The sequence below is a fragment of the Peromyscus eremicus genome, chromosome 14 (genome assembly GCF_949786415.1).
Source record: "Peromyscus eremicus chromosome 14, PerEre_H2_v1, whole genome shotgun sequence".
Taxonomy (NCBI): Eukaryota; Metazoa; Chordata; class Mammalia; order Rodentia; family Cricetidae; genus Peromyscus; species Peromyscus eremicus.
The window spans coordinates 67326483-67343141 of record NC_081430.1 but is presented as its reverse complement, the minus strand read 5'-3'; the positions used below and the strand labels follow the sequence as shown (position 1 = coordinate 67343141).

Genomic DNA, 16659 nt, shown 5'->3' with positions numbered 1-16659 from the left:
CGGCCCACCGCACCTTCTCATGGGCCCTTTTTACTTTTCTAGTTTTTAGGGTGACACCAGGTTACGTACTCACATCTGAAGATTTGGAGCTAGGAACCACAGATGAGAAAGAACATGTGTTGTTTATCTTTCTGGGCCTGGGTTCCCTCATTCAGTATAATATTTTTTAGATCCTTCCATTTTCCTACCAAGTTCGTGATTTCATTTTTTGTTACAGCTGAATAGTATTCAGTACATAGTGTACCACATTTTCATTATTCATCAGCTGAAGGACATTTAGCTCTAGCTATTGTGATTAGAGAAGCAGTGGACATGCTGAGCAAGCATATGAGAGTGGGATTTTAAGTCCTTCGGGCATATGCCAAAGAGCGTTACAGCTGGGTCATACGGTGGATTCATTTTTAGCTTCTCAAGAATTCTGTGATTTGCATAGTGGCTGTACCAATTTGCAATCCCACCAACAGCGAATGGGATTCCCCTTCCCCCACAATCTCACCAACTTTTATTGACAGTTCTTTTCTTGATCATAGCCATTCTGTCTGGGCTAAATATCAAATCTCAAAGTTGTAATTTTTATTTCTCTAACTGCTAAGGATGATGAACACTTTTGGAGATATTAGTTAGCCATTTTATTTCTTCTTTTGAAAATTCTCTGCTCAGATCTATTTTAACTGGGTTGTTTTCTTTATTCTTTGTTTCTTGAGTCCTTTATATTAGTCTATTAGTCCTCTGGGAGATGTTATCATGAGTGTCCTCCGAGCCAAAAGACCACCATCTTGGGGAGTTCAGCTCTATTCCCCCTTGCAAAAGCTCATCCCGGCTGGGCTTCTTGACTGATGGTTTACATACCCCAAATAGAGTTGAGGAGAAGAGCATGAAATTCTCATTAGTATCCAGGTCCTCCTTATCACCTGGTAGCTCTGCACATGACCCGGGGGCAGAGAAGACTTTGGGGGCTCCATCTGTGGCTACCGAGGGGGACAGATATCCTATCCCTACTGGGTAAGGCTTTTCAGGTGTGGCTGGTTGGGGGGAGAGTGTACGCTCCTCTCAGTAACCCCTCACCAAGATTCGAATGAAACCCGGTAAAGTCACAGATTCCCTACAGTGAAATTTTGAAGAATTATGATGCCTCAGTTTGTGGTTGGGATCTTGAGAGGTGTAGGCATTTCTTTATGTCTCCCCTAGAAAGGAATTTTGGCAACAGATATATGATTGGCGAAGTTCTCTCCCTCTCTGTGGGCTTCTCGTTCACATCTTAACCATAGAGAAGCTTTTTAGTTTTATGAGGTCCTGCTTGTCAACTGTTAGCCTAACTCTCTGAGCCCTAATCAGAAAGTCCTTTCCCACACCTCTCTCTCAGAGGCAGGGCACTGCCTGTGATTTTTCATGCCCCCCAGAAACTGGACTCAGAGGAATCAAGCTGGATCTGATCGAAAGCCCCTTCCCTGAGGACCAGCCTTCATGGTACCCAAGGTGCTGGGCAAGCTGCCAAGGGAGGCAAGCACTCAGTAGTCCTACCCAGCTGTGATGCCTACAGACCACACCAAGACAGGGATGGCAAGATAGCCCCAAAGGTGCAATAGCGACACTTAGATCTTGTTGGTAGCCGACAGCTGTTTAATTGGACTTAATTAATAGGAGGAAATCCATTCTTAGTACTGGAAACCTAACCAACTGCTGTGGTGAGTGAGCTTATGCTTATTACAGGAGAAGCTACTAGCCACTTTTCTAAACAAGTATAATTCCTAACTGGATTCTAAACACTTACCCTTATACCCATAGATACACATACTGCTCACCTCTTATCAAAGAGACTCATCTCTGCAGTATTCAGCGAACATTACAGAGAGCTACCAGCCCTGAACCTTACTTTGATCACTGGGACCCACGTGGTAGGAGAGCCCCAACTCCGGCGCACAAGTTGTTCTCTGTGTGCACACATGGACACACACACACACACACACACACACACACACACACACACGTAATCACATAACTTTAAAAACTTATGACAACAAATTGAATACAGAGCAAGCTAAAGAACCTAGCTATCTTCTATTAAGTATATTCATAAAAACGCAAAACAATATATTGCTCATTGCCATTTTGAATTTTGTCTTGGAAAACAAGGTTACTATATATATATATATATATAGTCTTATGTTGGCCGGGGTGGTGGCAGACACCTTTAATCCCAGCACAGTGGAGGCAGAGGCAGGTGATCTCTGTGAATTTGTGACCTGCCTGGTTTACATTGTGAGTTCCAAGACACTAGGGTTATGTAGAGACCCTATATGGTGATATTTTATTTGTGCTGAAATGTGGTCTTATTTGTATGTTAATAAATAAAGTTGCCTGAGGGTCAGAGCTAATAGCAAGCCATAGCAGAAGTCTGGCAGTGGTAACACACGCCTGTAAATCCCGATCACATGACAGGCAGATCTCTGTGTGTTCAAGGATATCACCAGCATGGAGACACATGCCTTTAATCTCTATACCAACCATAGAAGACCTGGAGGTCTTACAGACAGGCAGTGACGAGGAGGTCATGTGGTTGGGTTTACAACCAATGAGAAGGCAGAACAGAAAGTGAATCAATAGGACAAACACACAGGAAGTCGGCCTCTTGCGGAGAGGTAGGACGACAGCGGCAATGAAGGGTAAGGTTTTTAGTCTCAACTCTTAGCTATTGCTCTGACCTCTTGGCTTTTAACTCTGTATTTGGCTCTGTGTTTCTTATTTAATGAGACGGTTACATCTACAGACCCTATCTGAAAAAAAAAGTTTTATGTTAATGCACAGCTAGGTTCACAGCTACATTTCAATGGATTAAATGACAATTTTAAATTAATGCTTATTGTAAATTAACTCTAGCGTTTTTTGTTTTGTTTTGTTTCGTGATTTGGTTTTTAGAGATGGGATTTCTCTGTATAACAGCCCTGGCTGTCCTGGAACTCTCTTTGTAGACCAGGCTGGCCTCAAACTCACAGAGATCCACCTCTACCTCCCAAATTCTGGGATTAAAAGTGTGTGCCACCACTGCCTGGCCAACTTTGGTATTTTTTTAATTTTAAAAATTGTATTTATAGGGGCTGAAGAGATGGCTTAGAGGTTAAGAGCACAGGCTGCTCCCCCAGATGTCCTGAGTTTGGTTCCCAGCAACCACATGGTGGCTCACAACCACCTAGAATGAGATCTGGTGCCCTCTTCTGGCCTGCAGGCATACATGCAGGTGGAACAATGTATACACAATAAATAAACAAATCTTTTAAAAAATTGTATTTACAATGTTTGTGTGTGGGTGTGTGCCAAAAACCTTGAGTTTCAGGGGTTCTTCGTTCCTACAGTGCATTATTTATCCTACTTTAGGAGCTTACCTATGTTGATGTTTGCATATTCCTAAAATACACCCAAACACCAGACCTCTAACTTTTCAACCACTGCTTGTACATCACTCCATCTAATCAAATCCATAGAACAGTTAAGTAAGCCTAAGACAATATTCTTGGAACAGCAGTGATTCAGTGGGTAAAGGTACCCACAGCCAAGCTAGATAACCTAGGTTGGGTCCTAGGAACCCACATGGTACAATTTCTTCTCTGATCTCCTCATGTGCTGCCCCAACCCCTGCCTCAACAAATAAATAAGAGTAAAAAATTTTTTAAAAAAATTTGAAGAGACACCATGACCACAGAAACCCTTATAAAGGAAAACACCTAACTGGGGCTGACTTTCAGTCCAGAGGTTTAGTTTATTATCATCATGGCAGGAAACATGGTGGCGTGCAAGCAGACACGGTGCTGGAGAAGTTGCTGAGAGTTCTACATCCATATCATCAGGAAGGGAGTATTCCGATCAATCCACATGAGTCTATTAAATGGGTAACAGAATTTATTAAAATATAATCTGAGGAAATACACTCACGATTACAGGACGGAGTAGACAGCATAAGTTGTCCTCTGATCTGACTGGGAGTGAATCTACCTCACAGTCAGGAGCAGGGAGAAGGGACTCCTTTTTTTGTTTTTGTTTTTGTTTTTTTGTTTTTCGAGACAGGGTTTCTCTGTGTAGCTTTGCGCCTTTCCTGGAACTCACTTGGTAGCCCAGGCTGGCCTCGAACTCACAGAGATCCGCCTGGCTCTGCCTCCCGAGTGCTGGGATTAAAGGTGTGCGCCACCACCGCCCGGCTGAGAAGGGACTCCTTATGAGAGGTCATATACAATGGCAGAAAGCACAGCCTCCTTTGGGCCGTATAGCCCAAGGTCATGGGCAGAGCAAATACCATTTCCCATTTTTGTCTAAATAAGAAGGTTCTAATCTTAATGCAAACTATATACAATAAGAATGATTATCAAGTATTGTCCAGGAAAAGCAAAGGGTAATAGCATAAACAAAAATGGAACTACAACCAACAAGAATAACATTAAACAAGAAAGACATGCTAAATGTCCAGAACATAGGTAAATGACAAATTACAGGGATTACTCCAATAGCTGTCCTATCTTGAAGATTCTGACTCTAGAACTAATATGTTCTAGCTAAGATACAAAAAGATTGTAACTGTAACTATCTAGTCTTCAACTCCATCAAATACCTGAGAAGGAACATAATAATACCTGAGAAAACAGGAGATGGAGGCAAGCAACTTTCGGGAATCTTTCAAGAGCAGACAGAGACAGCTGGCAGCCTGGGCAGTCACCTAAAGTTTCTCAGCATCATTAGTGCATTCAAATTGGCTACAGGCCTAGAGAATCTGACAGACCATTTTCAGAAGCAGGAAATTTGAAAGACTGTCTTACCCTGTCTTGGCAGAGTTCAGTAGTCACTTTTCCTTGTGTCCTGCTCATCCAGAGAGGACAGCATCCATATTGTCAGCAGTTGAGGCAAGGGCAGTTCTTTACCCAGCAGGCCATTTTGTGTCAAGAAGAAGACAAACTTCCAAATGGAAATGTCTCAGGAGCCCAACATTCTCTTGGGATCGGATTGGTGCTGCCACGAGCAATTGTGCCTCACGTCAACAGAATTCCAAGTTATCAAAACATTTAAATGCCACATTCTCTAGGTCTATGAAGTGTCTGAAGATTACCTATACATCTGACATAAGTTTCTGTAAGTCTGGAGAATCTAACCAACATAACTATAGAAATGACAAGCATGAGTGACTACAGCTCAGTAAGTCTTCTCTACTAAAATAACTTAAGGACTAAATGTAGGAAAAGGAGTTGGCTAAAGAAACACAGTTTGGCTCAGAGATCAGAGCCATCTCTGTCCCTGGCCAACTGACCTGTTAAACCAACCAATCACAGAGCAGGAAAGTAGCACCCTGGACCTGGAGCCCAGAACCCGGGAAAGAAACACAGCCTGCGTCTGGGACCTAAGCCAGAGAAATGAACACTTTATCCCCAAACCCAGAACCAAAGAAACATGCCCTGACTCTGAAACCAGTACCAAAGAACCACTCCTGGTCCCCAGAATCAGAGTCAGTGAAAAAATATGCCCTGGCCTTAGAATAGTGTCTAAAAGCCAAGAAAGGCCAGTGAAAGAAACACAGTTTGGCTCTGAAATCAGGGCCATCTCTGCCCCTAGCCCACAAAACTGACCAATTCCTGGACAGGAAAAAACTAGCCAATTCCTGGTTAACTCTGCCCCCAAGACATCCTATATCAACTGCCCTGCCTGGTCAGTTGTGGGCTATTCTCTCCACCCTGGTAAAGGCAGCTACTTTCCTGGACTCCTCCTTCCCAAATAAATCTCTTTCTCAAAAGAGTTTTAGGTATGAAAATTTTCATTCACTGGCACAGAGAAGAACCTTGCTGAGATGTCCCATAGTGAACAGAGCAAGGAGGAGCTGAACAGAAGATCCTTGCTGAGGCATCCTATAGAAGACAGAGCAAGGAGGAACTGAACAGAAAAATCTTGTTGAGACATCCCTCAGTGCACAGCAAGGGTGAGCTGAAAAAGTATCACTTTTCTCTGGAGCCAGAGGAGATTGCTACATTTCTGCAGGGGTTTCCCCTTTTGCAGAGTGAAGCAAAAGCAGCAACATCTTAGGCTGGAAAAGCAGAGCTCTGCTTGGAAGCCCTCTTAAGTGGGGACTGAGCAAAGAACTGTAGCGGCTCTATAGGAGAGGAGTAGGATTGCTATATCCTGTGGGGAGACAATCCCCCACCATACCAGGTATAGTCTGACTCCTCAATAGTCAGGATACCCTTCCCTGCTGAACTGTCCTAGCAGCTCCAGACCTGACTCTCTCAAGCAGTCAGAATAATTTCCCCTCTAGAGCAGAGCTGTCCTAAGTGGCTCAAGGTATCCAGGATACCTTCAGGGCTGAGCTGTCCTAAGCTGCTCGAGGTATCTGGGATACCTCCAGGGCTGGACTGCCCCAAGCGGCTGGCTCAAGGTATCCTGGATACCTTAAGACGTCAGGGCTGTCCTAAGCAGCTTGAGGTATCCAGGATACCTCCAGGGCTGAGCTGTCCTAGCGACTCAAAGTATCAGGGATACCTTACCCTCAAGACATCAGAGCTGTCCTAAGTGGCTCAAGGTATCTGGGATATCTCGCCCTCCTGCCGTCAGAGCTGTCCTAAGCAGCTTAAGATATTCAGGATACCTTGCCATCAGAGCTGTTCTGAGAGATATCCTGGATACCTCACCCTCCAGGGCTGAACTGTCTCTTTGCAGCTTCAGCTGTCAGAGCTATCCTAAGCAGCTCAAGATGTTGCCTGACTCCCCAAGTAGTCAGGATACCTTTCCCCAGAATTGCAAAACTCACATTTTGGTGCCAAAACCTGGGACCCAAACCCACAGAGTTGCAACAAAGCTACTTATACTAAGGCTTCACATTAACAAGATGAATGGTCTGTAAGCAGATGTAAGGACAATGATCTCAAAACTGTGACAATACGCAAAGTAGCTTAAACAGAGGTAGGAATGTATAGTGCAATATGCAATATGACAACAATCCTAAATATGTATCAATATACAAAATGTCCTAAGCAGAGGTAGAACATACATACAGTATGGCAAATATAATTTTACATTTGTATCAATATACAAAATATTTCAATCAGGAGTAGGAATATATGTACAATACAACAAATACAGTTTTGTATTTGTAGCAATATACAAATTATCTTAAATATGAATATAAGAATAGTTTACATTTGTATCGATACACAAGAATCCATATCAGTGCAAATTATCTAAGTCTAATATTTTACTGAATTAGTTTACTAGTAAATACAATAATCTACTTTAATATCCTATACCTATCCATTCCCCTTTTTCTTTTCTGAAAGATAATACTTCCACCCCCAACCCTGTAACCATTATCCATAACCCTGAGAAACATGTAACCTTTGGGAGAAAGGGCATTGTTTTCTTAGAATTGCTTCCAGCTGTTTAGGGGGCAATGGTATCTCTGTGCGGTCCTGTAAGAAAGCTCAGATAGTTAAGTCTCAGTTGGACTAACTGTAGATTCTGTAGCCAATCTCAGAGTAATGGATAAGGTTGTCTGAGATTCTGGCTAGAAGTGTAGTATGATGAACCATCTTATCATGGAACTATCTTGGAGAGTTTTCAGTTCAAGATTGGTCATTGAGTAATGTTTATGAATACCATGGCATCATTCTGGACCGGGTAGAGTTGTTGTTGTGGGGCCCCATCTTCCTTCTGGAGACTTCAGAGATTGCTATTGGAAAAGATTTATTTTTTTACTGTGGAAAACTTGAACATTTTGGAAAGTTTTGTATTTATACTAGGTAGAGGAGGGATTCTTCAAAGGCAAGGAAAAGCATAGAGAGAAATAGAGTCTAGATGATAATGGTCCCTAAATTATTGGTTTTCTTCTGTCTCACACCAGTTGGCTCTTCCAATATGAGCAGAATCTCCTAATTTTTATTTTAGTAATATGCTTGGGTTTAGAGAAAGGGAGAGCCAAATTTCAACTCCAAAGCCAGCTTGATTTATAATTGAATCGGGACCACAACTGTTCTAGAGTTAAAGAGATATTGATGTTAGGCAGTGAGATATTAACCTGTAGAGTATATTGGTACCAATAGGTTCTTTCCTTCTGTTGGATACATCTGGGTATCCAAGGCCTTCTGATTTCCAGAAGATGGATGTTTCTATTATTCTGTAAAGACAGAAAACAGAACCTGCCCTGACCCTTGTTTGTTAAATTTTTCTTACTTGTAGAATTGTCACATGGGTGGATGAGCTTTTACTTCTCCTCATCAAGGAGTTTCTCCTGTTCAAATAGAATTTTTATTAATTTTTTTGGTGTTCATAGCTTTTCTTCTCCTGCAGAAATAAAGCAAAACCCCTTCCCCAACGTAGGGCGTATCCTAGTTTCCACTCTGAGGTCAGCACATCTTTTGAAATAAGCCGGTTGGTTTAGCTCAAAAGATTTTTCCTGTGGTCCAATGTCTCTCTGAAAATGTTATTCCTTTCTCATCAGCATTGAGAAAATTCAAGGTTAATAAAGCATTATGCAATCTATTTCTAGGAGTCATTGTTACCTGTTGCTGTTTATTTAAAGTTCGATTGGATCTTTCTATGACTGCTTGGCCTGTGGGATTGTGTGGTATACCTGTAACATGCTTTATATTGTAATAAGCAAAAAAAACTGTCTCATTTTATTTGAGACATATGCTGGGGCATTGTCAGACTTAATTTGTTTCTTTTGTTTTTTTATGAATTCGTTATTCCATTTTTTCCAGTTTATTAACATGACAGAGCTTTTTTTGAGACAGAAAGCCATCTGTTAATAAGCATAAGCTAAGAAGAGTCTCTATTGGCAGTTGACTTGAAGAGATTATTGAGGATCAGGTTCAGGAAGCTGGAGATGGAACTGGTCCTCAGCATCAGAGGTAGACATGCTGCTAGAATCTATCCCTATCTCTTACATCCCTGTGTCTTTTTTAAAAATTTTTTTTAAGAAATTTTCAATTCATTTTACATACCAACCACAGATCCCCTCCCTTCCCTCCTCCCACCCCTCAGACTTCCTCCCCCACCCCAACCACCATTTCCACCTCCTCCAAGGCAAGGCCTTCTATGGGGAGTCAGTAGAGCCTGATACACTCAGTTGAGGCAGGTCCAAGCCCCTCCCCCTGGACCAAGGCTGTGTAAGGTGTCCCACCATAGGCACTGGGCTCCAAACAGCCAGCTTATGCCCTAGGGATGGATCCTGATCCCACTGTTAGGGCACTCCTTGAGCAAATCAAGCTACATCACTGTCTCATTTATGCAGAGGGCCTAGTCCAGTCCCATGGAGGCTCCACAGCTATTGGCCCACAGCTCATGAGTTCCCACTAGTTTGGTTTGGTTGTATCTGTATGGTTCCCCATCATGATTGGGATGCCCCTTGCTCATAGAATCCCTCTTCTCTCTCTTCAACTGGACTTCTGGAGCTCAGCCTGGTGCTTGGCTGTGGATCTCTGTATCTGTTTCCATCAGTTACTGGATGAAGGCTCTATGGTGACAGTGAGTACTCACTAATCTTATTACCGGGGTAGGCCAGTTCAGGCACCCTCTTTGATATAGCTAGTAGTCTAAGGTGGGGTCATCTTTGTGGATTTCTGGGAGGTGAACATTTAGGGAAATGTTCGTGTTCTCATCCTTATGGAGGACTGATGTCATTGCAAATAAGGGCCTGTTGGAGTGAATTTGCCACTTTAGTGGCATGTAATAACATGGTGTTTATCTCTCACTTCTGCTCTATCATTGACCTGTGAGAGGACAACAGAAAGTTATCTGAGAAGCTGGATTCCCGATGCTGCCATCTTGCTCCGTGTCTTTACACCCACAGAACTGAGAAAGTACATTTTCTTCTCTCTTTCTTTCCTCTTATTTATTTTTTGGTAATTTTTCATGTATGATGCTTTGTTGAAACACATAATCATATATAATCTTGTAGCAGGAATCTTAAAAGTTCTTATTAATAAAATCAAACCTGAGCCAGGTATTGGGGTGAACTGGAAGATGAGAGAACCAGAACAAGCCACAGCTAACCTCACCTGGCCAACTTCTCAGCTGGTCTTGTTTCCTCAGACTGGATGCTTCTGTGTCCTCATCCCAATGGCTCTCAGCTGAACTGCTGCTCGAAAGCCTGAAGCTTAACCAGCTAAAAGCTTAACCAGCCAAAATGCTTCTAGTTTCTGGTCCTCACGCCTTATATACCTTTTTGCTTTCTACCATCACTCCCTGGGATTAAAGGCTCACTTTCTGGGATTAAAGGCGTGAGTCACCATGCTTGGCTGTATCCTTGAACACATGGATTTCTGCCTCTGGAATGCTAGGATTAAAGGCGTGTGCTACCACTGCCTAACCTTTATGTTTAATATTGTGGCTGTTCTGTCTCTGACCCCAGATAAGTTTATTAGGGTGCACAATATTTTGGGGAACACAATACCACCACATAATCTCATAACATTATTTTGAAACATTGACCTGGGGTAGAGGGTAGAAAATAGTTTTCACCTTGTCTCCAACATTTCCCGACATAAGCCGATATTTTCCTACACTACCTGCATTTTACTACTAATTTTCCTCGTATAGCTATTGACTTTAAAAGTTCATTGTTACAGACCATTGCCATTGGTCTTGGGGGTGCACTGGAACTTGAGGTTAAGACCCCACTGCTGGAAACACTACAGGCATTAGTCACAGGACATAGAGAAATCAAATGTGTCACGAAAAGATGTATTCTACATAGTGACTAGATTTATAGTGCAGAAATGCCCTATTTAGGTTCATGGATGGGACCAGCAGGAGTTTCCTCCAGCTGTATTCCTGTGAACTATAAATGATGACCAGTGTGGCAAGATATACCTATTGGTGCAATAGTGCTTGAATGTCATGGGCATGGTTGTCTGATTTACTTGGTGTTGTGACAAGACACAAAGACCAAGGAAACTCATAGGAAAAAAGATATTAGGGCCTTACAGACGCAGATGATGAGTCCATGGCCATTATGGCAGAGATCATGGCAACCGACTGGTGTGCATGGTGCTGGAGCAGCAGTTGAGAGCTCACAAGCATGAGTCAGAGAGAAACCTATCTCAAAGTTCATCTCTAGTGACACACCTCTTCCTCCAAGGCCACACCTCCTAATCCTTCCCATACAGTTTTGCCCTCTGTGACCTAATCAAGCATAGGGGCTCATGGGCCCATGCTCATGAAGAACACTGCAGTGACGAGCCACGTTCTCATTGGAATTAAAATCCAACCCACACGAATAAAAATATTCATCATAGTGTATATCTAATATAGTACCTATGGCTGGCAACCCACAGGCCCCCAGGTGAACCTACCACAAGTTAAATGGTCAGATCACACTGCCCTCTGAATTCACATCTCTGTACTCACAGGTTAGTGAGCTCAGTCCTCATCAGAGAAGTCTCTTGACGCAGGAAGCTGAGTGTCACACTAGAAACTGTCAAAATTCAGAGATGTGGAATTCACAGGCATAAGTGTGATATTTATATTACACCTTCCTCTGAGTCTCAGAGACCGTTCCAGAAGAGGGGTGGACAGATTTTCAGATCCAGAGGTCATGGAATTGCAATAAAGCACTGTCTACTTTACATTACAGTCCTGCTGCATTTAGGAGCTCTGTGATCAAGCCCGTCAGTATTCTAGCATGGAAGGGAAAGGAGCCCGCTGGTCCCTCCCCTAACCGAGAAGCTGTTGACTGTTGGCGGCTTCTAGAGGAGGAAGAGTCAGTGTTCCTTAATGTGATGATGCAATGGCAGGTTGAGCAAGACTTGTTGGATAGCCCTACACACGAGAGGATGGGCATGAAATGCTGCCTTAGGTAGGTTCCTTCTCCCCCCGAAAGGACACCAAATTGGTGCAGGTGAGTGTGAGATCAGGCAGGATTTGAAGAAGCAGAACTATGTAAAAAGTAAACTATGTTCATGTATGAAATTTTCAAACAACTAAAATATATTATTGAAAACTTCGTTTTTTAATGCTGCTAACATCCGTATGAAACCTTTTTATACTTTAAAGGAAAAGTGTGAGAATTCACTGTCACTGACTATGCAATGGAGGTCATTGTCACTGCAGTTCAGCCCTGTGTGCTGTGGAGTAGAAGAGTTTGGCTGCAGAGGCAGGTGATGGGTGGGCTCAGTGCACTCCCTTATGCTTTTCAACCATTTTCTTTTTCTCAGGAGATGTGAACTGCTGCCTTGTGTATCTTAATGAGGCCTTTGAAAATGTTACATCATCTTTAGGGGAAAGGTAATGTTAATCATCATTTCAATTTTTTTGTATTTTGGGGAGTAAATACCTCAACTATGAAGTACCTGGTACCTAAGTAAAACGTGAATAGTGGAAAGTCCTGGGACTTAGTTACTTAGTGTTAAGAAGTTTCATTTTTCTCTCTACCCTGTGGCCCTGACAGGACAGAGTGTTACATTTCAGCACTAATGTGTGCTAGTGACACTGTATTTGTTCAGGTCAAACATCCTTAGCGCAGCAAGAGCAGAAAGGCAACACCACAGTGTTCTAATAAGCCATCCATATGCCCTGGCTGATGAGATTTACAAAGTTACAAATAGAGGCCACCCTTCCTTGTAGAATCAGTCTAGTGACTGAAAAATATAGGTAAGAAGATGAGTTTTACAAAATGATTTTAAGAGCTGTTTCCTATGTAAAGCAGAACGGCATAAGTTATTAATTTTCATTAACTTTTATATGAAATTATAGTGTATATTCTTTGTTTGGTCCTTCTCCTAGTGTGTCCAACACTGGTGATGCTCATCAGTGTAACCCTTAGGTAGATAGGCAGAGGAGCCCGAGTCCTGATGTGCTGATGTGTACTCCACCTGTTGTTGGTCCCCTGTCATAGCGGAACCCTTTACCAGCCTCCACACTGAGGTCAGGGGAGAAGAGTGCAGGCCTTGTGTGTTCATGTGCTTCCATCTGCAGCTGTGGCTCTAATTGCAGATGTTAGGAACAGAGCCAGGGTGGTGGCCCCTGAGTCTCATCACTTGAGGGAGAGAGGAAGGAGGAGTGATGTGAGTTCAAGGCTAGGGCTGCCTGCTGTGCACATCTGTATGCTGTGAATGTGTTGCTCTGATTGGTTAATAAATAAAGTGCTGATTGGCCAGTAGCCAGGCAGGAAGTATAGGCAGGACAAAGAGAGAGGAGAATCCTGGGAAGTGAAAGGGTGAGTCAGGAGACGCTGTCATCTGCCACCATGAGAAGTAAGATATGAAGACAGAACTGGGGAAAGGTACCAAGCCACGTGGCTAAACATAAATAAGAATTATGGGTTAATTTAAGTGTAAGAGCTAGTCAATAATAAGGTTGAGCAAATGGCCAAGTGTGTTTACTTGGGTCTGAGCAGCTGCAGGACTGGGGGGTGAGAGAGATTTGTCTTAACCATGGGCCAGGCAGGACTGGAGAAAACTCGAGCTACAACTGCCCATGTTGTAATACCTGGTTTAAAATCAAACCAGATATTAGAAATGGACAAAATGATGATTAACTAAAGAGTTGGATGTTCTGGATATTGAAAACCACATGTTAAGAATTCTTCTATGATTTGGGCACACAATGTACTAGATGGAACTTAAACTGTAATATTATAATACTTTATGTCCCCAGAGCTTTTTTTTTTTTTTGAAGGTTGTTCTCCAACTTTGACACTCTGCAGCTTAGTTCTCATCCACATTGACTGTCTGTAGATTTTTGAATGTGGTAACAGGTACGTAAGTTACCAATGTGTAGAGCTTGTTTGGTGAGTCCTCATCCTCATTACGTTTTCTGGACAAACGTACACGGATACGATATGGAACATTCCTTATTCCTTTGGCCCAGATGGCTTTATTGAGCCTAGTATCAATGCGTACATCTGGAGTACCCATCTCCTTCATGGCAAATTTCCGGATTTCTTTGAGTGCCCTAGGGGCACGCTTCTTGAAGCCCACTCCATGGATGCGCTTGTGAATGTTGATGGTGTATTCTCGGGTCACCACCTCGTTGATGGCAGAACGGCCCTTCTTCTCGCCACCCTTCTTTGCGGGAGCCATTCTGCCGCGCCCCCCCCCCCCCGAGTTTTTAATTGGTTTTTCACAGTAAATTACATACATCTCAAAAGATTTATTCCTGACATGAACCAACTATCCATATCATTTGCATAAAAGTGAAAATGGTTTAATATTTATGTAGATAATACAAAATCCTTGTAAGTGCCTTTGAGGTGTGGGGAAATAGTTGAGTTATATCTAAACCTAATTAGGAAATTGAAAAACATATTTATAGGATAATTCCTGGCTTTCTGGAGTCTGACTCCAAGTACTCAGTACTCAGGTACCCATATAAATTGGAAACAAAAGGCCGACCAGGGTTCTGCTGCTGAAGTGAGAAGTGAGCAAGCTTGCAGTCCTCACTTCTGTTACTTTCCTTCCAGATGAAGGCAGCACAGTAGGGATTGGTTTAATATGAGAGAGGGGGCTTGGGGATATGTGTGGGTGGCATGGGAGAGGATAGAGCGTTATATCCTGGGATGTCAGCTGATTTAAAGGCTGTCACCACAGAACCCCATGTCCAACATGATGTTGTAATGTCTGTATGTGTGTCTTCTTAGGACAAGGGAGACATAGGCATAGAGACAAGAGTGCTGAAATACAACACAGACACAGGAAAGCTGTTTCACTGCATAAACATTACAATAGGAGTATCTCACCCAGCCAGTCTTCCATTAAATAGTTACAGTTATAATTTGTAAATTGAAAATAAAATCACACCATTGCACTGTCCTTCTTGCTCTAATTGTTACCATTTTTCTTCTCTCTCCCTCTCAGAAGGATGATGGCATGTTTCCATTATTGACAGATTTTACAGAAAAATGCTTAAATTTAAACCTGTCATAGGCTGTGCCTGTTCAGTGATGCTTGCATGTGTGTTACAGGTCTGAATACTAGGTACTGGATAACAAGGTAGGGGATTCATCTCTGGACAACTGATCCCCCTCCATCGGCAATGCTTAGTTCCCCATAGTTCCTCGTCTCAGGACCAGTCCCCATGAGTTTCCCCAACCCATAACAGCATGTCCAGTGGTATTCCCCTTGTTTCTGTCTCATTTTGGCTCCCGTATTTTGTGTTTTCATGGGTGCAGTTTCCATGTCATTTCTACGAGACATTCTCCCTGTGTCTATGAGTATCAATATGGAACACACCAACAAACCTGCCACCTGTACCTCCCAGGATCAACAGGAGCAAGTCCACAGCTGCAACCCGCCAGCCTCTAGTTCTCTAAGTGAAGGAGCACAGCACATTTTACTGTTCCTTGGACACGAATCTGTCCGTTACTGTTGTGGCACCATGCAGAGGATATCAGTGGGGTCCATTCACCTTCCTATGGAGTCTCACTGGAAGACAATTTCCAATGCCTGGTGTCCTGTGACCCACACTGAGCCTTTCCTTACTCCTCTGCCTCCCAGGCCTTCATCAGCACCTCTCTAAAAATGGGTGCTAATCTGATTTCCTCACTGGATGAGGTTGGGAGCTGTCCCTCCAATTAAGAAATTTTAGCCGGGCGGTGGTGGTGCACGCCTTTAATCCCAGCACTCGGGAGGCAGAGCCAGGCGGATCTCTGTGAGTTCGAGGCCAGCCTGGGCTACCAAGTGAGTTCCAGGAAAAGGCGCAAAGCTACACAGAGAAACCCTGTCTCGAAAAACCAAAAAAAAAAAAAAAAAAAAAAAAGAAATTTTATCCCAGTGATTTTATAACATGGTGGGGCCTCCTACCTATGTGGCGACTTTCACTAGCTTTTTATTTAATTTTTTAAGAGACTCCCACAAATGGCAAAGATACAAACCATGGACAGAGGTGCACTGATCTTCAGGATGAGGTCTGAGCATACAGGTATGTGCTATATACACGGAGCTACCTATACTTCCTGTTTGTAAGTAACCATCACAGCCTGTTCTTAAGTAGTTCAATGTTAGAGCTATAGGGAAAGGACCAAACTAAACATTCCAGGATAAACCATGTAGTGGATAACCTTATATTTATTGAAAACTATATACACAATGTTAGGGCAAGACATGTGCAATAAGACTGATTACTACAAGGCTTTAGATCTGTATCATAAGAGATCTATAGAAATCAGGTTATAATTCTGGCTTCTTGTAGGTAGGCTCCGGTGAGGGTTTAAGGAAGTCTAGGAACACATGTCTCATCTTTGAACATGCCAAAAAACATGTCTCCAGAGGAGGAAGTTCTGGGTTTTCCATTATACATTGTTATTAAAGTTGTGTCTGTGCTCCTGGTTCAGGACATTGTAATCCAATGAGTTACTTGATGTTTCTAATCAGGTCAGGTTGAGGGCCAAAGTCAACAGTGAGAGGCAGAGAAACCTGAGATGTCAGGACATGAGGGTTTGGACCGCAATCTGGACATTTGTGAGGGCGATGTCACATACCAGACTACCAACTCTGGTCATTATGGTGGTTCCAGCTTCCTCAGAGGCTGTGGTGTTGGCCAACCCACACAAGATCATTTGTCCTGGATCTCTTGAAGACAGCTGGGCACATAACGACTCCTGGGTGCAGCCCACACACCCATCATGCCAAATCTGCCCAGATTGTTCCTCTGGTGTGTCTCATTTAATGAAGCCTAGGTGTTGTGGTCCCGAGTCCT

At 42.9% G+C, this 16659-nt stretch overlaps 1 protein-coding gene across 1 annotated transcript; it reads right to left on the bottom strand.

Annotated features, from left to right (window-relative positions):
- Positions 1-13661: 13661 nt before the first annotated feature.
- LOC131924421 (large ribosomal subunit protein eL31-like) lies at positions 13662-14045 on the bottom strand. Its single transcript, XM_059279703.1, has one exon. It carries the CDS (start codon positions 14043-14045, stop codon positions 13671-13673), a length of 375 nt encoding a protein of 124 aa, XP_059135686.1. The 3' UTR covers positions 13662-13670.
- Between the last annotated feature and the right edge of the window lie 2614 nt (positions 14046-16659).